The sequence below is a fragment of the Anopheles marshallii genome, chromosome 3 (genome assembly GCF_943734725.1).
Source record: "Anopheles marshallii chromosome 3, idAnoMarsDA_429_01, whole genome shotgun sequence".
Lineage (NCBI taxonomy): Eukaryota > Metazoa > Arthropoda > Insecta > Diptera > Culicidae > Anopheles > Anopheles marshallii.
The window spans coordinates 23,109,802-23,136,787 of NC_071327.1; the positions used below are offsets into that span (position 1 = coordinate 23,109,802).

General features: G+C 46.6%; 1 protein-coding gene across 1 annotated transcript; it reads right to left on the minus strand.

Moving 5' to 3' along the window:
- Window positions 1-1,175: 1,175 nt before the first annotated feature.
- On the minus strand, window positions 1,176-23,932 carry LOC128712383 (uncharacterized). The gene is made up of 4 exons (XM_053807277.1): window positions 23,776-23,932; window positions 3,210-3,471; window positions 2,931-3,124; window positions 1,176-2,167 (listed from the first exon to the last, which is right to left on the minus strand). Exons 1-4 carry the CDS (start codon window positions 23,930-23,932, stop codon window positions 1,176-1,178), a joined length of 1,605 nt encoding a protein of 534 aa, XP_053663252.1.
- Between the last annotated feature and the right edge of the window lie 3,054 nt (window positions 23,933-26,986).

The following is a 26,986-nucleotide window of genomic DNA, read 5'->3' on the forward strand; positions in this document are numbered from 1 at the left end:
CAGTTCGAGTAACCGGAGCCTACTACGAATCGTTCGTGTTTTTCATGCAGTGGCAAATGAAGCTCGCTGGAAGCCCGTGGTCGGAATGGTAGTTGAGGCCCTACTGATGATGGTCGCATGGACGCAACACTTCAAACGGTCAAACGGTTCAAACGGACAGGAGGGGAGCAAGAGGAGGGGAGATCATGTAAAAACAAACATGAACAAATTTCAGCAAACAAACCGATGAGGGCAACCCGGCCTTACAAGTTAATACAATTTACTGTGGTACACATATTAGCGACCTTGGCATCTTTGAGGCACAGAAGGATGTAAATCTAGCAACTTAAAAAAGTACCTGCCTGTTCGTACTTGCTGCGCCAGTTTCTCTGCGAAAAAGGATACATCTTCAAGCGCTTTCGCTCTTCATTGTAGTTAAAATCTTTATTAAAGACAGTTTGTTTTGTTTGTTTTTTTTTGTTTCATTCCTGTTCCGACACTTACGCACTAAAAGTGGGTGAATTAATTAATTAAATGTAATCGTCTCAGTAGTCGCCGCCGCTACTCACATGCAATCTCCGCAACCAACAGCAACGACGGTTGCAGATAAGCCGGGAAGCTTTTGAGGCAACGGCTTTCAAGTGCGGAGGAGTTAATTCGGTTTAATTCTATGCTCGGTCATTTTCGTACGCTGAAACATTTACTGCGCTACCACGCGATGCACAAAAAAAAACAACCTGCACGATATGCACTCGGGCGTAGCGAAACATTTCAAAGGAAACGAGCAAGCATAAGAGAATTGGGGTTTGGATGGCAAAAAAAGGAAAACGGGGGAAATAGAGGAAGGTGGTGTGAATGGCTTAATGCTAATCCTAAAACCTAAGGGGGGTTCGTGCTGCTTCGTGTACGCACTTACATTTTTTTGTTTGTATTTGTAATCGTGTGAGTGTGTTTGATTTCCCTTACCGTCGTCGTTGGGCTTTCGTTTTAAAATGTTATAGCTTACTTAGATTTCTAATTGCAGTCACAGATGTTTGTTACGAAATATAAATAACCATACTCCGATCGAATACGCCGGTTGTTGGAGCATAAATGTACGAAAGGGATAGATACAGCCGGAAGCAATGTTGTAGCAATGAAAGAAGAGAAGGAATTCCGAGGAGCTATGTCTTCAGTTTAGTCAACGATACCATCCACTACATGGTGATGCCTGCCGCTCCCCGACGCTCAGAGGCTGTCCGTTCCATCTGCTGATGTTGGTGTATCATGCGCTGCTTTTTGAACTCGCGTTGCAGCAGATACACGAGTGCACCGATCAGTATCACAGCCAGGCAGGCGGATATAAGAAGGCCCGTTGCATCGAACGCACCACCGGAACCGCCCGAAGATCGGCGTTGAGAGTTGACCGTTTGGGAGCCGAGCCCAATGCCACCGGTTCCTTCACCATCCGCATTCGCATCGTTCTCGGACAGATCCTGTCCATACTCGTCTAGCTCGTCGATTAATCCGGTCCCTTCGTCCGTTTCGGTTCGTTGTTCGTTCAAGAGCCGTGCGTAGTTGCTGGCATTTTTCGTACCGGAGATACGTTGATTTGGTGCCTTTAGCGTCGATAACTCGTCACTCTTCTCCCCACTAGTTGCCTTCTTCTGGCTGTCTGCTTCGACGGCGGGCAGTTCTCTTACTTCCGCCGGTACGCCCGTATCCTCCTCCAGGTCGTTGTGCTGTTCGGCGGGTTGGTCCCGTTCGTCCTCCGTTCCTTTCAGCACCAAGCCACTTTTGTCCACCATGTTGAACTGTCGGACACGTGCATTTCGGCCATTTGCTGGCCACCACTCGGAGGTGGGTACGGGTGCCGCACCACCCTTACCCGGCAGTGCCAACCGTGCCCGCACCGTCAGGGTGTCCGGTTGGAAGGTGCAGACTACTACGAACCGGCGCGTACTGTGCGTCAAAATGCCCAGGTTCTCCTGGACGGTGATGTACGTCTCAACGGTCAGATCCCGTGTGCTCACCTTGCTGCCACACTTTTCATGATCGATGCGCATCGTGTACGATTCCTGCGGGCTGGATGCGTCACCCTGTATGCCGCAGTTGCCATTCTCCGCTGCGATGCGTCCACCAAAGTATGGTCCCGTTTCTACCTCGATTTCGGACGCGTGGGGCAAACATTGAGTCGCATGGGCCGAAACTAAAATATATTATCAAAAGTATATTAGTATTTCGAAATAAATGACGTAAGCTGTGCGTAAAGAGTTGCAATTGACAGGGTTTTCGAAACTATCTGGCAGAGTCGGAACCATTTCTAGCATTAAAACATTTGCAAAATACGAAACTCGTATCACAAAGTGTCAGCGAAGAAATTTTCGAACAGAGTCAGCTAGCTTTCGGTGCAAGAACCAAACAAATCTCGGCACATTCAAGGTCAATTTGAACCGATACTAGAAATGATTACGACTCAGATACAGTCGAATACTCTGTATATTAATCTTTTGCATATTACATCTAGACGTACAGGGTTTTCGAGTTGAAGTGGAGCTATTTCTGGTTTCTGTTCAAGTTAGAATAGGTAGATGTGAAATCCATCAAAAGCACTTTACGGGGCTTTTGCAAAACTGAAAATGACTACAAGAATTTGAGTTCAAGAAGACAAATTTAGAAATTCTGTTCAAGTTGAGCTGAATAGTGAATTCTTTCTTCTTTCCCGTTTTATCCGACTTCTCCAAGCAATCATTGCTTGAGATCAAAGCCTTCTTGCCTTTTGCACTAAAAGTTGTGCTAAAAGTTGCTTTGTAATGATTGAACAGAACCTTACAAAAGTTCTAGAATGTAAGAATGATCCAAGATGTACCTCGCCACATTTTAATTCAAGTTGCACAGAATTCAAACATAGCTCCATCTTTGCCACTGGAGCTTGAAAACCTCTGTTTCATCCCATCCAACTGAACACTTACAGCCCTTCGTTGGAATGATGATCGTTTGGCCATGGTTGATGGCAGCCATCGCACCGCTCTGGTCACCTTCTTCGCCCTCGTCTGCCCGACCACTAGCACGCTGTTCGCTCTTCTTCGCCTGAGGTTTCACGTGGAACGAGTACTTGGTTGCCATCCGGAGGTTCTTCACCAACAGCGAGTACTGTTTACTTTTCCTGGCGAAATGGGAGAAGAAAAAAAAAACGGTTTTACTATGACTATCCATCCCATACAAGCTACATTATCGATTGCTTTACTTACCCACTATCACCTGACTCATCTGTGACGATTTTCGACCGGCATCGGTGAGGTCCCCAGTTCTGCAGCTCACAGTAGAACACGTTGAACGACCGGGGATCGCGTGACGGGGAAGTTACCGTCGCGGCGACGGGAAGTTTTACCGACCGTCCCTTATACCCTGCGGGCCGTCCGTCATCATCCTCATCCCCATCATGTACGCTTTCCACCTCCCAGGTTAGGTTCACCGATTTGTAGTCCGGTTCACCGGATAGCGATCGAATCTCTGCAAAGTAGGAAAACATTGCCATCGGCAACGAAAATGCGTTTGTTAGTTTTGAACGAGGTGTGAAATGTGTTGTAAAAGCGATAAGCTGTTTTTGGACACCACAGTGCCTTCGTTTCGCGTTCCAGTTTTTGCGCGATCCACATCCCATCCTGCAGGAACTTCAAGGTGTGTGGATCCCAAATTTGACCTATTTGCTGTTAGCTTTATGGCGCACGACACGTTGCAGAGCCAGATGAGTTTATGGCCGCCTTGCGTTGTGTTACACATTGGTTGGTAAAATATCGTTCGCTCTCCAAATCGCGTCCCGTTCTATTTCTCCTGGCCCCGTACATGCAATAAACCATTATGACCCATCGAATTGCGGTGATCGATCGTTGGAGCAGAAACAGCAGAAAAAAAGACAGGAGATTTATGGGATCCACTAGAAACATGTACGATCGAGTCGCAAAGTGCCCGTAGGCACCGTGGAACATGGAATATGCAAACGAGTCATAGAGAGCAGGCGAACAAAAAAAGAAACGCACGATCAAAGTATCAACTGTCTGCAAATAACTGATCAGATCGGTTTGAAGATTTCATCTGCTAGAGATCCACCGGGCCTGATGTTGCTGCTACGGTACCGGAGGTACAGGTCACACCAGACGCCTATCGACCCCGACATACTCGCCGATAATCGGTTTGGCAACCGGTTCGATCCAGCAAACTGACGCATCGAAGAGAAAATTAAGATCTACGATGCTTTTCCCTGCTCGATATGGTCGTCAACCGGTGTGCTTAAGGCACCACACGCCATCAGAGTTCGTTATCGTTGTACTTAAGATTTATTTTTCGAGGTCAATTGCAGTATGGCCTTTTCGAGATGGGTCAATCCAAATAGCCTACTCTTCCACACAAGCTTTTCGGTTAAGAATAAGACTTTGTTGCTGCTGCTTCAACTCCACGGTATGATTAAAATCCACATATTTACTGTTATCAGATTGTGTATTATCCGTTACTGAATTGTTCGAGCATGTCTAATTAGCGTTATTACCCTTTCCGGGAGGGAAAATATGTTAATTTGCTAGCCACACACCCACGGACAAATGGTGTTGTACGCGAACAAATGCGTTCTCCATCTTGTTTCCATTGTGTCACTAGCGACGAACCCGTACCCGCAGAAGAATACTTAGCATACTGACATACTTTCTTGCTTCTATGCTACCGCCAGTGCCACTGCACGCTACCTTTAATGATTTCAGCCTAATGACCTTGAGCGATTGGGCCAAACCGTTAGTTTTCGGTGGTTCATTACACAACAATGGTGACCTCTTCCCGTGGGAGGACAGCTCCCGCCGGCTGGTTTGGAAGAACGGAATCATTTTCCACTCTGTTGTCGAACGAAAACAAGAGACGGTCGGCTAATCACTGCACACCTTTCTCCCACAAGCACGGCAGTTATGTTGGAAACCATGTTTGATCATCCTTTTGGATATGATTCGGGTTGAAACTAATTCCCGGCGCAGTGATCGCGGGAAGCATAGAGTAACGTGATCTTCTTGGGGTACGATCTTATCTAGCTGCACCATGTTAATCTCATGGTACTAGACGCCATATTAATTTCGTAAGAAACTTTAAGGTAAACATAATTTGTTTGTTCCATTTTCAGGTATAACAACACAGAATAATTGCATTCTCTTCAACTTTAAGTGGATCGTTGATGAAATACAGTGAGCAACATAATTATAGGGCCACTATTTGTTTTGAGAGTAAGAGGCAAACTTGAAAACATTTATAAATGTGATCTTGTGTGAAGTTATACTTGTTGTTACATTAAAATTTGCTAAAAAATAAATGTAGTAAAACATAAAATAAAAGTACAGTCATTTCCCGAGTTGCGCGAATAGCGCGTGAAAGATTAATTCCCGTAAATCGAATTCTCTTAATGATTTTGTTATTTGTAGTGTTCAGGGCTCGAATACTACTATTTACGTTTCGTAACACATTCATAATTGATAGTTATTTCCGTTTATTTCGACAATTGGAGTAAAATTTTAATAAAATTCGTAACAACTGGAATTTTTTTTTAATTTTTGGAAAATTTAAAATTTAATAAATAAAAAAAAAAATATATATTTCACATACAAAAATAGCACACCACGAACTGTCAAAATTTTGTTATTCACGTATCTGAAGTGTCGCGTAACTAGGGAAATGACCGTAATTTCTCGAATGACTGAAGGTTGTTGCCATGAAGTTATCAGAGTTCCGAAGCAATTTTTTTAGGTTATTTATTACTAACCCTAGAAATATGCTGCAAACTGTAGCAGTAGAGTGATCACAACGTATGCAATAAATGCCAGATACCGTGAAACACACATTAAATTCTACATTCAGGGCAATTGTTAGCACTTCCTTATGTTGGTCACTACTCCGGTTAGAAGCAGCACTCTCGGAGCGATGAATTACATGATCGTATGGTATGTGGCCGGGCAATATCTCAGTAGGGCAGCAGACGGCATTACCTGCACGTTTGAATGTTCCCGAAAAAAAAAGAAAACAAAAGCCCTCCCCCCAGACGCACTTCAATCAACCATCGCATTTCCTCACTTTCATTCCATCGATCGCGATCTACCTTCGGCGATACACGCCCTCTAGTTCCCACGTGCTTTACAAGCCGCAAAGTTCCAATTTCCCATTAGTGGTAATATCGACACACACCGGCTCTCACCCACTCAAACGCACCGTCCCTGGGTCCCTCATCAGGCTGGTCCGTGGGGATGATTGCCATTTTTTCGCTTTATCTCCATTTTTCGTTTTTGTATGTCAGCACCCAGACCGACCGACCTGGGCCCATGTCTCCGTGTGTGCGCTTTAGGTTTTGGGTTTGTAACCGATATCTTCTCACCTTATTACTTGCGAGTACCCGGTTAGAGATCGGTGTCAGAGTCTTTCTTTTTTCCCCTCCTTTTTTGGGGGGAACATTATCGGTGACCGCGGAAGTGATTCATTAGAAAGAGGTTAGCCATGGCCCCGCGGTCCTTCCCAATTCTGTACAAAAGTAACGATCCCCCTGTTTGCGATGCCACTTCCACGTCCACACGATCGCGATCACGGGTGGACGAGCTTAACAAGACGATCACTTTCGACCGCCGACACCGTACGGATGCCTCGATTTGCGAGCTGATTTGAAATAAAATGGATGCCCGATAAAGCAAAATTACACAGCGCCAGCCCCTCCCCCTCTATGCCGACCTACTTCCGGGGCGATTGGGGAAGAAGCGATCAAAACTCGCCGAAAAGAACGGTCGTGCATCTGGAGCGTGGTGTGGTGGAGGGGCCAAAGGTAAAAAGATAATTGCCCTCGTAGCGCCCTCTGCCTGCAAAACGCAGATGCTGCCCGCCCACGGAATAAACTTTCAATCTCTCCGATTGGGTTTTGGCGCTATTGAGGCGGCAAAAGGTTGATCTTTTGATAAGATGCTTGTGTACTGTGGTGGATGTTGCAGTTGTAAAACACTTTCACCGGAGGAAATCTCATGACCCGATGGTACTGTAACAATTCTGCAAAGTAGAGCACTCTTTTGCAACTGACTGGCGCTATTAAAGGATCGATAAAATAATGTCACCATATGCAGGAAACTGCGAGCAATCGGTGTCGGTGAGCGTCTCGGAACCATGTCACCTCGTACCGGTGATAACTCATTAGGTAACACAAACACTTGCAAATGAACCTCCCTCGCGCCTGATCGCTCGAGTGGTCTCCAGTGTCGGTGAATGATCGGCGAAGCACACTTTGACATTTCGTCCGACAAGCCAACGATCTCGTGAGGCGTGAGCTTATTCCGATGACCCGTTTCCGAATGCCTAGCGCCGAGAACTGGCTTCCGACCGACAGTCAGCCAACCAGATCACCGCTCGGCCAGGGTTGGTTTATTCAGGGCACGTTCAAGGCTCGAACCCGGCCGTGGCGGGTTAGTTGGCCGAGAGACTGGTACAACAGCCAGGAACGACTCAATTAGTAACATTAACCTATATCTACGCCGCGCGTGCATTTGCGCACGGTGGCAGCTGCAAAACGGGATGAGAGAGCGTGAATAGGCGCCCCAGCAGCCCTCCAGTATGGCTGTGGAAGCAAAAAAAAAGCTATTCATTTCCTACCCATTTGCGTTCCCGTGCTCCCGTGTGCCAGCACAGAAACAGGACTGTGCCTGCCGCGGCGCAGAAGCGAAGTTTTAGAAGTTGCAGCTCACCACAGCGTCAGACAGAGCAACCGGCGCACCGGTGGTGCCACCGGAGGTTAAAGGTCCACCGGATCTCGAACCTCACCGGTGGCATTAGGCAAAAACCCCGAATGGTGAAGCGCACCGGCAGCCGTGTACGAAATGGTTCGAAATGGAAATTGAGGTTGAGAGTGCATCTCATTAGACTACCGATCGCCAAGAAGACGGCCGGGAGCGTTCCGTTTTCCTTCGGCTTTGGTGCGTCTTCCGTAAACCCTCACGTGCACAACAGACGGCGAGCTGTCTAGAGTGTCGAACCCATTAATCAACGTCTGGCAACAACAACCGACGAGAGGTGAACATTTTCCCAGCCTCGTTGGGAATCGACGTTTTGGGAAGTGGAAGGGCATCCGTCACAGCACTTCCTTCCTCCTCTCCGTTTGGTTTGGTTACGATCGTTCGGTGGAGGTGTCTAAGAATTGAATTCCATATCTGCCAATTCCATTTCTTTCCTTGAACGATCCAAAAGCGCACGATTGCCCTTTTTTCTCCTTACGAAGCCATCCGCAACCAGATATTGTGCCGCGGGTCAAGAAGCTGATTCCAAAGATTGCAAATACTCGATCGTACATTATTTATATTCCCATTGTGGTCTATTTCAATGCAGTCTCACGCTGAATCGTACTGTACTACAAAAATTGGTTCATTTCGGAAGCATTCTCTCTGTCTTGCTGTCCATCATTCTGGGTTCCGTTCGAGAACTATGCCATCGAAGATGGTCCTCGTACGGATGTAGATACCAATCCAGACATTCAGGTTGATGCATCTCTCCGGGCGCTGTGAGCATACGCTCTCTATTTATGCACTTTCGCGTCGTGTGGTTCAAAAACCACACACTGCCATTGTTTTCCGTAACCCGCCTGCCGGTTGCATTGTTCTGCTGGATGCATATTTTAGACCCTCCCCCCGCTCGTGGGAGGTCCGTTTGCTTGAACAATCGATGCTAATTATCAGACCGACTGGGAGCTACGGCGGCTGCTACCGGGGAGGTTGGCTGCAGAATTCACACCGTTCGAGGACTAGAGCCCTCGGTCGGTCGATGGTCGGTGGTGGTGTTTATAATGCCGTGTAATACACCCACCTCGCGGAGATTGTGACTTTGTAGATTTATTGATACGTCAGCTGCGAGCTGAATGAGTCGTTTGTGTGAGCCGTGCGTTCTCTGGATGGATCATTGCACTCGCTATGCTAAACACACCGTTTGTTCCAACGACTTTCACGTCGATGAAGCAACACTACATCATGAGGGGAGGATAAATGATGTGTGCAGAAGCAAAGCAACACATAACAACATCATGCATGGAGCATCGCCGCTAGTTTGTTACGTGTAGTTAATTTATTATAAGAAACCAGCGCAAATCATTGCGACTTGCTTTCGGGTGGATCTCTGCGAAAGAGGGCTCTGACCCTCTGCGTAAGACGATCACTCATAGCTTGATTCTGTGCAACCTTCACAACAGAAGGCGCGGAAACTTTGGTTAAAGTGGGCTGTCAATGAAATACATCTTGCATGATCTCATAACACACGAGCTAGGGACTAGGTGCTCTGATTAAGGTATTTTAGTCCCAGGGTCGGTGAGCTAGTCCTATAAGGCCGATTTGGGAATAAGTCTCCGTCACTTCCTCATTTCGATGAGCTATTTATTAGTGTTATTTGACGAGATCACAGCTCTCTCTATATCAGCACAAGAACCTCAAGAAGGCTTAGACTTGCCATTTCTGGCCTTCTTTGGCTTTTTACCCGAAGCCGGATAGTCAGTCCTTGGGGCGACCCGGTGGTGTATTGTTAGCGGTGCCGGTCTTCACACGACAGGACCGGTCCGAAAATCCCATCCGGATCCGACTACGGGTAAATAAAGTTAAAGAAAGCCAGAAATGGCAGACCTTCTTCTAGACCTCGTGAGGTTGTTGTGCCAATGAAGCGAAGAAGGATCATCAGTCCTGCGCATGGGAGATTGGTGGGGATGGGATTTTGGACCGGCCCTGTCGTGTGAAGACCGGCACCGATACCAATACACCACCACTTGCCACTGGATAGTGATCACCAATATTAAACGATCTCCATCGTCATCATTGTACGGAAAAGGCAACAGCAGTACGGACTGCCACTAGAATGAAGGAATGGCAGATCTGGAATTATAAGTGTCTTCAAGTTCGCGTGAGCCTTAAGCTCAGTGCGTTAACTCTTCGCCGTGCAACACAGCTTATTTGACACAACACAGTACACACCGTTCATTAATAATGCAACGGGTCCACCTTCTATTGCCGTCTTGCCGTCAACGAACCGCGACACTTGTTCGCGCGAGGCTACCGACTCTAACGACGATAATAATGATGGTTGCATACATCAGAACTCAGCCCACAAGTACTCAAATTCTTCATCGTTACTTCTTCATTTTTGCACCAGGGGGCAGGGCGATCCGCCGTTGTTCGCTTTCTGTCGTCCTCACTTTGTCTTCGTTTTGCCCGGTCGGACGGCACCAACGGCGCTCGAGGGAACTACACCGCTCGACCATATCCGACCCAATTCGTCTAACAAAGCGGACACCTTATGCCGGGGGAGGTGCATTACGTTTGAACTGGGCAACAAAGCTGTAACTGTGCAGGTCTGGCTGGAGGCACACTTTGACGTACAACAAAACCAGGGATGCAGCAGACCCATCCGAGACCCTGCAACTCAGGGGATCATTAACGTTTGAGGGGGTTGGGAGGTTGGTACGTTGCTGCTCTGAGGCTGTTTGGCATGGTTTTAGCATGCACAATTATTATCCCACCTCACCCGTTCTTCCCGGCTGGCCCGTTTCGCATCGCTTGGTGTGCGAGATCTGGATGGTATGATTAGACGGATCAGCGCTCAGCAGACGATGAAACGACGAGGGAGTGCCATATTACAATTACATGCAAGATTACAATCCACCGGCTCCGGGCGTTGTCGTGGTGGCGGATCAGCACACCGAGGTTCTCAGAAGATCTAGGCAAACGATCTGTCAACCTCATTGTGTTGATCTTTCCTCCGTTTCGCCCTGTTCGACCAGCAAGTTCGCTCTATAAACTCTCTTTTTTTGTTGGTGCAACGTTGCTAATGTGACTTAATTATTCATATTTGTTTCTTTTTTGTGGCCCTCCACAACTCCACATTCCCGTACGGTTTGAAAAAAAAAACAAACAGAAAGTTGTTAATCTCTGTGGCGGGCAGGGAGACTCACTCGCATCACAACAAACACACTCGCGCCCCCCCAAAAGAACATACTTTTACTTTGCACCAGTTCTGCGCCTGTAAAGATACAGCCGGCTGAACTCAATCTTAACGACCAGTGCTCCAATTTTCAAATCCTCACACGCATTTTGGCTTTCCTCGCCGTGCGTTGTACAATGTCCAGCCACCGCCCGTCGACGCCGTGACTTAGTTAGCGTGAAAACGAAGCGAAAGGCGTGGAGCTTTGACGGCTGTAATTAATTGATGTATTATGTGTACCCGCGAGGCTGTCTTACGGACCGAGCCCGGCCACGGCCATGGTCACCGGGGTAAAACAGGCCGCTGCACCCCGAAGGATAAGGTAACTTCTTCAAGCAGGTCAATCACAGACCCTTTTCACTCTCGAGAGCTGACGCTGGAATTGAGTCCGCCCAACCAAACTGGTTCCGTCCAAAGGCGGTCCGGAGCACGCCGGAGCTGCGGGACTCCGCTGCAGTCCCAGCGATGGGGCGTGTAAATTATTATTTTATCCCCGTCCTGACTCCTTGCTCGCTACATACTGCCCCGGCGTCGAAATCTGATCGGAGAGTTCGGACACAAAGTTCGGAATACCGCTCGCCCTATGCGTGTCACATCCTCGTGACGTGCCGGTTTACGAGTGCCGAATGCGATTATGGTTACGGTTGTGGGGACAAAGACATGCTTGTCACACTGTGTTTGCGTGCCCAACGGGAACATGCTGATTCGCCCGTTTAACGGTCGAAAGATGCATGATCATGCAGCAACGTACAGTATTGGAAACGGGGTGAAGTTGTCTTGGCCAGCCAGTTCTGCAAGGCCAGTTCCACTTTCCAGGACTATAATCCTCGATCTTTTGCCCGAAGCATCACGCTCCGTGTGCTTGGGCCGTTGCGCCTGCCGGCTATATCTCGTTGAATTTTAATTAAACTTCAGCTTTTGCCAACGTATCGGTCGGCTGCGGCGGCAAAAAAAAGAGGCAAAATATTCCCCGGGCAGGCGAGCTATATGGGCGGAAAGACAAACCATCCCATCCCAAGCCGGCGGATCACGCGTGTGGTGGCGATGATGATGGTGGTGCAACCAAACGTCACCAGACAGCATAATGGATGGTAATGGATGCGTATTCGAGCCCGTAATCGAATCATGCAATTGCAGCGAAGCCTGTGCCCAGCGTGTGGAACGTCGTCCGTTCCACTGCACACAAGCCGGTCCACTGTTCGGTGCGGTATTTTACGAAACGGTTACTCCGGGTGATACGATCAGGATGACACACTACGGACACTCGTGCGCGTTTGTGTATGCTGGACACCTGGATGATATCTCCATTTTTCCGGTTCCGTGGAATGGAGCTTTCCAGTAAATCATGGCGACGAGAATGTGGACTCGCTCGGCTGGTTTTTGGAAACACAGACGGCACGGCGGTGGCCTCCGCATCATACGGCGGTGGCGAGAATTGGGAAGCGATATACTTTCCAGCGTTTCGAATCATATGCCGTGCGGTGTTCGTGTGCGACTTTACGATTAAACTTTATCAGTTCCTACCAATCGCACCTTTCGGAGGGAGCTTTTCGCTTTCGAACCAGTTTGTGCGGACAAATTCTGTGTGGATCTTAATTTGGTGATACATCAAGTCTACTACAGAGTTAGGTGTCCTACATTTCCAAAGACAAAGCCTTCATTGTAGCAGATGTAAAGAAACGTCAAGCATGAATTAAACATTTTGTTGGAGGGATTGTGCTTAAGCTACCAACATTGGCAAATATTTTTTCTGAAGTTCATGAGACACTCCTCTTCTATGTTTAAAGTCTCCGACTCTGAACAGAACAGACTCTGAGAAGAGTAGTAAGTATTTTCCCCGAAGTTCATGAGACACTCCGCTCTTAAGTATAGAGTCTCCGACACTTTTGAGCTATGCTTTCATCTCCCAACCTTCTTTTCAAAGTTGGTGGACGTTAGAACTCGGAAACGTTTTGTTTTATTGAAATGCAGTTGACATTCTTGAATTTATGCTAAATTTTTCTGTCATCGTACGTAGCCGTTTTACTAAAAGTTAAGAAAATGTTTTTCAGTGATATGTTCTTTACTTCAAAAACATCTTCAGGTATTTAACTTGGGAAATCCTTGGGTTATTGGTCCAAAACAGTTATCGTAGTTTAAGGTAGAAATATCTCTCTAGGTTCCAACTCTGACGCTGTGTTCTCTATGATGTCCACAGATCAACAAGCCTGAGCTACACATGGTGTAGAGCCGCGCACTTACTACGATCTTAAATCACTCTGGATGAGTTGTCGACCCCGGAGAATCTGACTCATGCTCGTTTTACTCCCTCAGGACTCTTAGAAATCGGGAACGATGTAAACCACCGAAATTGCGTTAACCCACAAATAAGTTCGTGGATGCTTCAAAAACTACTCACTCATTCATTCTATCCTAGATCCACAAAACCAAAGCTCAGTTAGTGCCAAGATCTTACGTTTTCAAACATGTGCTCGGGCACATTCGACTGCTTTCTCAATCATTCAATTCTTTCCAACCTGAGCATTCTTCCAACTCCGAAGTACAGCACGGTGTGAGAAAGTTAGACACCGTCCAACCTGCGCAGCATGGCACCATATAGCGTTGAACTTGAAACACAAATCCGAAAACCTCCCCTTTGCCACCACCAACAGGGTGAAGAAAATTAGAAACGACGCAAGAAACGATGCTGATTTCAGTTCCGGTCGATGGCTAGAACACCTCGACAACATGCTGTTCTTGGCCATGTTCTGATGGTTCGTTCAGCAGTAAAAACAAAAACAAAGCAAAAGCAAAAGCAAACAAATGTTCTTCGGATGTCGGCCCCGTCGGGCTCGGATGGGTCGGAAAAATGAGCTCAACAATAAAAAAAAGAAGGAAAGAATTAGCAAAAAATCAGTGCACCGAAGGTGCGTAGATGCTGCCCGCGCGAGTCTGCCGTAACACAATTATGTCCGCCAAAGTTGATTGCCTCAGCTGCTCGTGGCTCGTGAGGCAACAACTGACCGTGAATGATCGGCCACACATACGCGGTGGGTTCTGCTTGCGCCAAAACCATATGCTCCAATCGCACACCGTTCAAGAACAAACACCAGCAGGAAAGAGAGAGAGAAAGTTCATTGAATCGCGCACGGGTGGTGCGCACATTTCCCAACAAACATTCGAAGTTGACGGGGGAGAGGGCGAAGTTTTGCGCTTTTGTTTGAGATGTCTCTATGCGCCGGGCGGGTGGCAAAGATTTTCACACCCGATTCATCCGTGTTTCCCCACACCTTCAACCTGCCTGCCACCGCCAAGAAGGTTCCACTCGCCTTGCTTGCGATCGCTACGGTCGATAGATAGCCATTTCCCATTGCCATCTGCTGTGGTCGAGTGCCTTTGAAGCGTACCTCGGCATCTCCCGAAGTTAACCAGCCCCGGCTCTACTGCAGGGCGCACACGTACCATGGATTCACTACCCGGGCCTGTACCACACCGGGCTGTGATCGTATCGCTTCAAATTACACGATGAAAAGCGAAACTACAGAATATCGTTCACCGCGGTAATGAGTCCTACCAGGTTTTTATGATGGCCGCGCTCTTGCTCGCCCGTTTTACGATGGTTAAACGTGATCATCGTGCCCATCATGAGCACTTCATCACGCAGCATAGATCAACATCGTTCCGTGGAAATTGGAGAGCCAGAAACGATCACGTACCGGGCAGATCGTTGGACTGGAGTGATCCCCACCTTCGTGGACTAGCTCTTTACTTGCGGGGATCGTTTGGACCTGGACATTGAGCGGTTTATTGGAGGCAGGAAGAAGCTAGCTACAAAAGACCCAACTTCCGGTCCAGCACAAGTCATCGGGCTGGCATCAATTACCCGGGAGTTCTCCAATATCTTTCCCCATTCCACCGTGGTAAGGTGTTTCCGTGGGCAAACTCTGATCACGCAACGCTTAGCACAGTGGTGCTTCGCGTTCGATGACCTAAAACTCGAAACAGTGGCGTGGAATTATTGAACCTTCGTGCTTAAAACCCGCGAAATAATTGTCCGGACCAATAACGCAAACCGATTTGCATATCTCCACCCCACGTATTCCGGCTGAGTGTTTGGGTAAATAACAACGCGCGCGGTCACCACATTTGCATTATTTCCCGGTGCGGACATACACGCAGAATACGGGTCAACGGGTTGAGATAAACGTCTGTGGATGTGGTGTTTGTGTGTTTTTTTCCGTTCCTTTTGCCAAACAGCAGCCTGGGAAGAGCATCCGTATAGATCGCCAGCTTCGAAAACTAATCTCGGCCACCAGACTCGGAAATAGGTCTTCGTCAGCAGACGCCAATCATCTCTAGCTGCGCTTCTTCCCACAGCACACACACACACTGAAAGAAGGTGGACAGGCTTATGGACACGCATCCATTTCGCACCCGGTCCATTCAAGACATCCCGACATCATCCCAGCATGCTTCGGGGCAGCCTCTCCTTCCGCAGAACGCGGCGAGGGGGTCGGGTAAACGGTTACAAAAGATGAGAAAATGAGCCCCCATTAGTGAAGATTTTCGATCAAAACGTGCCAAATAGAAAAAAATACAGCGAGTGGAAACAAATATCAAACGGTAGAAGAACGATCGAGCCAAACAAAAAAAAAACGCCCCGAACAGAACCGGTGGTTTGCGGCAGATCGCCCAATTTCGGGTGGGCTTTTGCAGCGGTTTGGATTGGTTTTAATTATAAACACGTAAATGCCTTCCCAGCTGTGGTCGAACGACCACGAGGTGCGCGATCGGGCACGAAAAAGGAAACGACGCATCGTGGTTCATTTTGCCGCCGCAAAAGCAACGCACAGCGGAACGGGGAAGCGTGAGGGCAGGTTGATGGTAACCCAAAAGGTACCGAAATCAAAATTGCACCATTTAACGTTCGGGTGATTCCGGAAGAACACCGAACACGAACGGAACAGAGTGGCCAGAATTGAACGTTTCACTGTGCGGCACACGATTTGGTTTAACGGGTCGGTGTGGGTCGCTTTAAGATGTACCACAGCATCGGCCCATTCTCACAGTATCTCCCGGTATCACAAGAAGTGAAAACAACCGTTCGGCCACCAAGATCCGATCACCGATCGGTCCCGGCTGGGGAAGAATGGAACGTTGGCACGTACGGCATTCGGGCCGGCTGTCCGTGAAGGGCGTTGATTAACCGAAAAATTAAACCAATTCGTGATGGGGGAAGGATTTTTTTTTCCTTTTATTTTGTGCCACCCTGCCGCAGTAATGTTTATCCTGCTTTCTTGCTTTTGGAGAAAACAAACCCCTGCTATTGAATGGTGCAGCAACCGTCACATGTCGAACGATGGCGCATTGTGACGACCATTACGGGCTGGCAACTGTTTGCGGTGCGTTATACTGATTGCTTTCTTTGTGGGTCACGCCACACAGCACACAGCGCTACGGCATGTGGTGAGATTAATTTTCGGTAGGACATTGCCATAAATGTCGTCTGGTTGTGGTTACAACTTCGATCGCTTTATAGCTGAGGGTAAACATTTTCGCATGGTCTATTACATTACAATTACATCGGTTAGTTCGACACCTTTAGTTAGTCGTCATTAAAATTACCCTGAAAACCATCATCAGTATAACAGTATAACACAGTGTTGTGCTTAATGAATCATTTGAGAAGCATTCACAAACATTCTTTAGCCAAGAGTCATTTGAATCACTCTAACAGATTCATGAAGATCTGGCGATTTTGCCCTTGAAATTAATGAACCGTTTGAGGTTTGCCCACAAAAGTTCTGTTTTGAGTGCCATTTCTAGAGTTGGTGATCTTCGATTAAAGGTGATCTTCAACCAGTCAGAAATTCATTTCTTACCAGGAATATCTACCGTATTTTTGGGAATTTGAATCCTGCTCAGATGCGTCTTTTCTAACATTTTCGCAAAACAAAGCCAATCTCCAAGAACCAAGAACTTCTTCATTGATTGTTCTTTTGCTTGAAGAGATCACTCTGCCCCTACCAAGAATATCTAACGCTCTTTTGAGTGATTGAATCCTGTTCAGATGCGTCTAATCTTGACTTAAATTTCCACATAATAAAGTCCATCTCTTCCAAGAACTTCTACATTGTTTGGGCTATTCTTCATTTGGGCGATTGCTTCAATCTCCAGAGACTTCAGAGATCTCAATCTCCAGAGAACGAAGAGATCCGTCGACATCTCCTGTCGGGAAGTATCAAGACTTCTGTTTGATGCTCTGTTCATTCTCCATATGGGAGAAGACATTTTAGATGCCTGAACAGCTACATCCGATGGAGTGCCATACCCTATGCCAGTGCCATCTTCTCTCCCAAGTGTCACAATAGTCTTTCCAATATAGTTTCTACAGGAGTTGTCTTACTGTTTTCCAGTAAATAATCCGCAAAATATTACTAAAATCTCCTAATGAGTCATAAACGATTTCCGAATTTTCTTGGTAGAAATTCACAGTCCAAAAAATAAAAAATAGGAAGTCATATTTATAAGCCCAGATCCTAGTACAATGTAAAAGACCTAAGACGAGGACTCGGCGACACGTTCCGGGTCGAAAGCGTATTGGATTACCGATACGTCTGTAACATGGATGCCACTGGAAGTCGCAGATCAGTTGTACATCAATCATTATGACTAAAGAGCACATGTGCCTGCTCTAACTCTTGACTGGTGGTTGTTGCCCATCGTAAAGCCCAAGAAATGGCCTCAGTGGAAGCAAATGCAGTGACATCAATCATGCAACCAACCAAACAAACAAACAAACAGATAGGAAACACTCACGCAAGCTGCATTCATCATCCTCCCGGCTCACGTCCGTCGCTTTTTCCGCTTGCAATTAAAGACGACACCCTCCGTGACGGCTGGTGCACTAATAACTGTAATCTGTCACACTTATGCTGCATGTGCAGTTTGTCGCCTTCGTCCACTCACGTCCTCATGGCATGGTTGTGCGTGTGCGTGAGCGTATGTATTCGCTGGTTGCCATTAGACAGTATCCACAAACCAAACAAGTCATTTTTTTGTTTGCATCCCGATGCGAATGCGGAAAGAGACGAGCGAAATGCCTCAACGTACCGGTGTGTATCAGGTGACGTGCACCAAACTAATTGCAGATAATTGAGTTTGTTCCCTTACGGGGCAGATGCGGTGCGTTGCGCAATGTGCGCTGCCATTGTAGCATACTTTTTCGTCCATTGTGCTCCGAAAAAACCGGGCGTTTATCCACAAAACGGTTGAACCTGTGGAAAAAGCGCGATACCACCCCCGTTTCGCGCCTACCCACGATACACCACAATCTCCACGAAAGATCGCCCAAGCAGATACGGGCAAACTCTGCACCTTCGGTGTTGTGCGATCGTGATCTTGTAAGTGTGTTGTTGTTTTTTTTTTCGCTCTCAAAAGGGCGAAGAATTCAATTTTCCTCATGCGTGTCGAATGCCATACGGCAGCAACTCGAATACCGTTGCATGAGCAATCATCAAGCACTCCGTCCCAGCCGGGCTGCAACAAAGGGGAGAGGAGTGCTTGACAGCAAAAACAAAAATGAAGAAGTACTTAAAAAGATAAAACACGGATGTTCTCGCGGCACGCAGCCAGATAACTCGCCCGAAGTTAAACCCTGCTCCGAACTTGCCTCCGTCGGTGTCTTGGCAGCAAAACAGGGCACACGGGGCGGAAAATCGCCATCAAACAGGGTTCACGAACAAACCACCCTTCGCTCTCCGGGGCCGTCGCTAATCCGGCAAGTGAAGTGAAGTTCTTTCACTTCCAAATGGAAAGGAGCAAGTTTCTGCACGGTCACCACCCACATAACACGCTTGTCGACGATTCTACCTCCACCTTTACAAGACCTCAACAAATATGATTGCTTCTTTCGGGGTCGCCTTTCCAAGCCATTGCAGTCGACTTCTAATGCACAACTCCATTAAATGTGCCCTTTCGCGTGTAATTCATTTAAATAATCTTCCACCATTTCTTACAGCGAAATAGCTTCTTCGGCGACGCATAAGTGCCGAACACGAAACCAACGTGCCAACCTTCGTGCTCGTCGCGGAGTAATTATTGTTCTCTACCAAGATCACCACAAACAGCTACGGGACCTGGTTTTGTTCTGCTACCGTTCACTCGGCCACCAGAACTCCGATGCAGATCAGCAGCATATGCAAACATGTAACTGCCACACAATCACACCCATCATTGCGTGCGTGCGGGATGAGTGTGTGCGTGATTGTGGCTGGCGCATAATTGCGGTTACGCAACCGCAAACGACAGGTAAATGCACCATCAACCGCATCGCGCATCGGTGGATGAAATGTTCTCGCTAATGTACCCGCTGTACCGTACGCTGGAAGGTAATAACGTACGTCAGGTCATGACACAACGGGGATTTTTTGAAGGGAATGCCTTTCCTCCTTCTGGCACATTTAGTACGGACAAGCCAGAACGGGAGAATGCGAAACGAAACGTAACGATAGCTAATTTGCGTAACATTCAACCAACCTGCCAAAACTAGCCACAGGAATGGCCACTTTAAATCCAGACATCAGGCGGCACAAAAGCAAGACAACTTTACTATTGCCGCTGTACTCTTACCGGGTTACCGGTTGCAATTTACGGCAGATTTGGCAAGACAAATCATCATCCAGCATCTACCTCGGGGCGTAATACATCTCCTCGCCTTTTTGGAAACCCACGTTGGACCCAAACGAACACAATGCAACCCAACGCCTTACGGGAGCACAGAGCGTAGCGTGGAGGGCGGAGATCTGCACGAGATCTTCCATACCCTTCTGGGAGGGAGGAAAAACAAACGCAAATTGAGGCTTCTATTATTCCTAGCAAACAAGGCCTATTTTGCGTAATTACTAACCCAAATCTCGCTCCCTGAAAGGTTACGGTTGCGTATTTCGCGTACATTGGTGCGCATATGCAATCATCATCCAGCGGGAAAACAGTTCCGAACGCTGAGGCAAAGTAATGTCTCAGGTACTTGCCGACGCACGCGCTATGCTTTTGACTGTTTGAAAGGTTAGGAGTAAGAACGTTACCACTTGCTAACTGTAGTGTCGTAATACGTTAGAATGTAAGTGCACCGTGATCGTTAGCATTGCGGAAATAGATCAGATCGGTAAAACAGAGCACGATCGAAAAGCAAACACATTTGCTGGGTATTTTTGTTGAAGTGAAAAGGTTGGAGCTATTTCCGGAGTTTCTTTTAAGCTGAACTAGAATATTTAGACGTTGATGCGGAAAATTTGTTGCCTACGGGATCTTGTGTTGAGAAGGAAGATCTTGTGAGTTGAACCTTGAAGTGAACCTTGCGAGTTGAACAAAGAACCTCCAAGATCTGGGTAAAGCGATTACCAGAAAGATCATGAATCTTCAGAGATCTATGAACCTCCCGAAACTAATGCTTTTCTAAATATTAAATGAAAGAGTCTTCATGAGATTCTAGGATCTCCAGGGCTTCATGAGTCTTCATAATAGTTTTTAAGATATACAGATACATGAATCTTTGAGAGGTTCGTTGAGAATCTTTTTGAGAAAGAGTTCTCATGAAGACTTTATCTTGGATATTTAGAGCTTCAGTTAAGATATAATAATGCATGTTTATTTGAGAGAGATCACCAAAAAGATCGCCGATTTTCAGAGATCTTTGAACTTCCTAAAATTCAGGATTCTTGAAAAATTTAGTTAAGAAATCTTCATGAGACTCCTGGATCTTTAGCGCTTCATAAGTCTTCATCATAGTCTTCAAGATCTGAAGATCTATGAATCTTCATAAAAGTAATTTGAAGTCATTCAATTTTGTTTAGAGATACACTAAATATCATGGTCCTGCATCAGATTCACCCAACACTAACCATTATCTTTAGCAAAAGGTTTAGATCTAGAAGAAGAAACTGAAATACGATTGCGTTTGTCGCAATAGCTTGAACCAACGTCGTGAGAGCTAAGTGGCTCAGATAGGATTGTAAAATTCGTTTAAGATGAACACTAACGAGATATATTTAATGAAGCAGACAAAGAAGAACTATTCTAGGAAAGCTATCATGAGATCGATCAAGCGATTACAGTAGAGCATGTTTGGAATGCGTAGAAAATCAGCATAAAACATACGTTTAATTTAAAAAGCTTTCCCGCAATAGCCCTCAAGAACTGAGCGACCTCAAACCGACGCTTCTGCAGAACAAACTGGAGCAAAGGGAAGCTGAAAGAATAACCACCACTCTTGGCGGTGTATTCTTGTTGCTAAAGCTAAACCAAACCACTCCTCGTGCGAAACGGGCAGTAAATAGATCGAGCAACAGTGTGTGCCCGGTGGTGTGATTGCGATTGTTTCGCCTGTTACCGCCGGTAATTAAACTGCGTGTGAAACAGTTCCGCTTAGTCCCGTTGAATTAAACACGGTCCCGCCCTTTTGGGGGGGGGCCGGGATGTGTGAGAGATGGTGCAGCACATTCTTTCTTCCAGAAATAATGCAAGCCGCCTGGCATTGCCGTAAACAAAAAATCAAACCGATGAAAATTAAATTTACGAAAGAAAACAGCAGCCCCAAAATCTCATCAAACTAGTTCAGCCTGGCCGTTTTAGTGACCGCCAGCCGACTGGGTGTTCGCCGTTGAGAAGGTGTGTATAATTACGACAAATTATTTCACTACAATGGCGCCACAACACTTTGCGCAACAACAACAACAAAAAAACCGATGCTTCGATCGTAACTAACTGTGAAGCGGAGAACGGAAGGGAATACGGTGCGGTCAGATTAAATGTGTGAAAGTGTAAGAACGGCAGCGCACGGTTTGTTGTTTGTGGCGTTCGAAAGGTACCGTTCGACAACGCCATTTTTGGCGGTGGTGAAAGATGGCGCGAACTTGCTCGACATTGCCAAGTAAAACCACGCAAAGAAACACCAAAAATAGCTTAAGATTAATGTGGAATTTCATCAAATCTCTGAAGCTTTCCATCACACTTTCTTTGTAGAACGACCATTTCCTCACTTCCATACAACTGCCAGCTGTAGCAGGAAGGAGATTGATGCAGTCAGGTGTGAAGTTTTGATTGATACGTTTTTGCACCTTTTCCATCGTCTCGTGGGCTCGTGATTTGTGGCAGATGCACAGCTGAATGAACACGTGTTGTAGTCGATCGGCGTATGCTTCCATATTCAAATTAGCTGATTTGCATTTACTAAGCCACTCTCGATCAGCTGAAGAAGATCCGGAGTTGCGGATGACTTTTACCAGCCGATTTCCACCTCGATCGTTTTTCTTTTTTTTGCGAGCTTTTACTTCGATTATGCTTCCTTAATAAAGTGTCTTGAAAGTAGTTTTAGTAAAGAAAGGAACTCCTCCTTCTCTTTCTTTTACCGAAGAATAATTTGAATTAATTTTTCCCTTCCATGATAGCTGGAGTTCCTTCTACAGCCGACCGGAGGGTGCGTAATTAAATCATGGCGACCGGGGCTCTTTCGGGGGTGCTCCAATGTCTCCTCCGGATCTAATCTAACGGCGAATAGAATTTCCCGAGTAAAACCAGCGACCGCGCACGCCATTGTGCCAAGACTAATGACGATGCATTCCACCATCCATCGGTCCGGAAGGGCACCACAAAAGGCTGAGAACATTTCACCACCATCACCGGGCGCCCCTCTTTCCGGGTTGGCGGCCCAGCCCAGGGGAGAACGGAACAAAAAAAAACACACACAAAAGAAGAGGCAAAAGGTCGCCCGGAGAAGAATGGGGCATGAAAAACAAACCTTCACCGATCCGATTAATTCCCCTCCCGGTACCACCCAAACAGCCAACCAAAACCGGAAGGAAAGAACGATTCTCCCGGCGGGTATTAGCGCATTGTTGCCCGCTAATTGTGACACTGACCGACGCTGACAATGGGCAGATTTTAATGTTAATGTTTTCACTCGGAAGCGCACCGGTGTGGGGGGCGAAGGTAGTCGTTCAATGACACTAAACAACGGCGGCATACAGAGCGGGAACTTCCAAAACTTCCGAGTGATCCGGGTGATTTAGATCAACGAGACAGAACTGTCAAAAAAAAAAAGTTAATTCTTGAAATGTTGCACTCAGCTCTCCGATGTCATATTGCTTCCCACACTAAAGGAAGACACCGCGTCGTTGATCGTATTCTACGATTACCTTCAACCTATCATCTGCGGGGTTTTTTTTTGGGTTGTGTTACATCCCGTTAGCTTAAGAATAGCAACAACTCATTAGAGAGATATGAAATGGTTTAGACAATGAATCGGTTTGATATCTAATAGCAATTTCCCTTTTTTTTGTTGAAGGATGATCTTCATCAGTAAGCCTTATAACAATCGCTGGAGATGAGCTTAATGGAAAATCACAATGATTACTGGCTATTTTTATATGATTATACCTAATCCAGCAACTAGCTGCAGTACTTTCCGCCGAACGAACGGTTAGCCTTTTACCTTAAAGTTTAATTGATACCTTTACACTTCCATGCTCCCAACCATTTCGTTCGCTCCCGATTGTTGGAGTGCTGCAGTGAATGGATTGAAATTAAAGCTCATTTTTGACGGTTCGTTCCCCAAATGCCTTACACGGCTTTCAAGATTAACTCTCAACAAGGGTCGATATTCATTAACCCTTCCGACTGGTATTAATCTCCCCAAGCAATAAAAGACTTGAGCTGAACTTCCACATTTTCAAGGGCTTCCCCATTGACCGAGCCTGCATGATGCAATGAAGCTCAGAATAAAGAGAAATCGTAATGATCGGAACAGTTAAATCGAGGTTAGGTACTTACCGAAACCTTGAGCATCCTCTTGACCGGAAACGGTCCGTGCTGCCAGCGCTACCAGCGCGACCAGCAGTAGATGGGCGACCGTCGAAGTGGTCGCGTTGCGTCGACGAGTGGACCGGTCCGCGGTCATCCACTCGGCGTTGGACGAGTAGAACAACATTTTTGGTAGCGGGCAAACGGCAACTTCACCAGTAAAACACTTGCTGCCTCTGCACCCGGTGCGATCTGTGTCAATTGGCAAAGGGTTGCGTGTGGTTTTTGACAAGTGTTTGCACTGTACCGCTGTACAACGGGCCACACACTTCGCTTCGGTCAGGCGACGTCGTCTAGACCGTTGCACTGCTGCCCATATCGCGATGCGGGTCCAGTTGTGACGAGATTCTTGTCTAACGGGTCAGGTGCAGATATGCCGGCAAATACCACACACAGACACAACGCCAACCACAACACACGCAGCACTCTCTGCTCTAGTTCAATGGACTCGATTACCGCGATCCATCCACCATTGAACCGACGTGTGACGGAGTTGATTATTTTATAGCCTACACACTTGCATCCCCGGCGATACCACAAACAAAAGAACGAATCAACACGAGCTCTCTTTTTTTTTTTCGTTGCTTTCCTCACAATTCTATCGCTTCACATAATCACACTATAGCTGAAAGGCTCACCAGCCGCACACCGGGCTTCCGTTCTGTACGCGAACAAAACGAACGACTTCAACGGTGGTATACGCAACGAACCCCAAAGATGGGAGCACAACAAGCGACCGGTAATCAGTAATCGAACTGTCTTCCACCGTCTTGTGGCCTTGCCTGCCCCGTGGTCTTCCTTTTGTCACTAACGTTCAAGAACGGGGACCGCTCGGGGTCCGGAATTAGCGTTAAAGGAAAAACGCGCACACAGCCACACACGCTCCTAACAGCCGACCGAAAGGGAGAAGATTTTGATCCAACAAGATCTTACGGGGTGGCGTCTCTGGTGGGAACCACAACGTAACAACGACGACCACTTCTCCAGCAGGCACGCTGTCAGCAAACAAATTGCACCCGCCGTTCGTCCGCACTGGGATGCTGCACCGATGGTTGGTGGTTTCTGCTCACCCTTGAAATTCCCTCCCCGGGCGTTGCACAAAACGAGCACCTCCACGAGCGACGAGAGCCGTTAGAATACCGGCCTTCGGTAGCGGTTGTTAGCGACGGGAAACCTGGTACGGGAACCGTCCGATCGAACGTTCATATTGCAACTAACTCGCGCTGCTGCGCGGACCATCGCGTATAGATCGGCGGGCGCGCGCGCATGTTCACTTCCGTCGACTTGCGTGCGTTTTTCTCTATTTTCTCACTTTTCCAACCACGCTAAGTATCTGGTGGTCGGGTGGGTTTTCTCCCGCTCGGACTGTGGACCGTTTTTAAATGGTTTTGATCGGTTGCTCGCTCTCTCTCTCTCTCTGTTTTCGTTTATTTTCTCTCATATTTTGAATAATTTTAAATCGTTCGTGCGATGCGTTTCATATATGCTGTTTTCTTAAATTGTTTCTTTCATTGCTAAACCTGATGATGGTCTCATTAGGGTAGGAAAAGTCTCGAGTCTTCACCAAAAGCTATGCTTGAGGAATTGACGGATGTCTTCTTCATGGTCGTATTTTCAATTACTCATCGCCAGCCACCGCTCTTTCGCGGATGAAAATGATCTTCACGGCGACTCTCCGCAAGTACACTCAATATAAAAGCCATTTATTTTCAACGATTTTCCAATCCAAACAAAGGCTAGTGAGGGTTTCCTTTTGCTTCCCTTTTTTTCGCAATCTATTCACTCATCCGTGGACAGCGCTGCAGAAGCGCGGCATTACTGGCAGCAATTACAGAATTGCTTCTAAGCTTCTGACCGGTCGAGTGGTTGAGCATCATCATAACCAACTGGGCGCCCCGGGGGTAGGGCCAAACCCTGTTGAGCCCATGATTGATATGATTTTAACTCTGCGGGGGCTCGCGTTCCATGCTCACATCATCTCCGCCGCTGCATGATGAACAAGAGGATCGATTACAGCGTGATTGCTGCAAGCTATCCTTTGCGCTTTAAGCGCCCCATGCAATGTTTGATTATTCCAGCACGAATAATCGAGCCAACGGATTAATACACTAATATGAGCAGTACCGAGACCGATGACCAATAACAGTTTTGTACAATTTTTAAACAAAGATAATGAGTAGATAAACTGTGGAAGACTTTGCAGTAGACTTGTCTAGAGGTTGTCTCATTTGGGTAAAATGTTTTAAAAAGCAGTCGAGAGTTGGGATTCGTGTTAAGTTACCAGCAAAACGTTAAATTTCACAGAGTTCCCAAGTTCCAGCGGTAAAGTTGGAGGCACTTCTGGAGTTTTTTCATGCAAAGCAGAATATTGTGACTATAGGTTTAGAATCTCTCTCATCACTTTTTACGCAACAAAATTAAGACAAATTCTTTTTTATCTTGTCCATAAGGAACTGTACACGGAGCATCCGTGACTGATACATCTCTCACGACAGACAGTTAGACAAAAGTATTGTAGACGAGAATATTACGCATAGAAACATACTAAGGATTACCACAAGAAATGTGTAAGTATCCCACATTTACCACTAGATATTCCACTTCAACTTGAAGAGATTAGAAATAAATTAGAAATTAGAATTAGAAATAAACTATTAGAAATTAGAAATAAACTTACCGTTTGATTAAAAAAAAAACTCTTTATTGCTTTACACGTTCGATTGATAGTCTTTAAACAGGTTTTTACAGGCCGAGTATACCTGAGATAAGGTGCTCTTTACCAGTTCGGAGAAAGAAATTTCTCCAAACTAATATCAAATGTACTTTAGATTAAGGTTCCAATAGACTAAAACAATAAGGTCTGGCCGTTTATTTAAAAAAAAGTATTTTAAAACAGACTACAAAGTGAAGATGGTTAACTTTCATTTCTTACCACTTTGATAGCAATAATGTACGCCACACACCATCAACTATGACTGTGATGACAACCAACGCGCTATACCAAACCGCAACCGTGGGTGTCTGCGCGCAAAGGCGTTAAATTAAATAGAACGTAAAATTTAATTAATCCATCATATTGCAATTTTCCTCCGGCCCTATCGGTGTGGCCGGCCACGAGAGCGAAAGCTTTCCCTTGGGCTCGATTTGAAAAAAAAAGCATCAAGCAACAACGATAATGTTC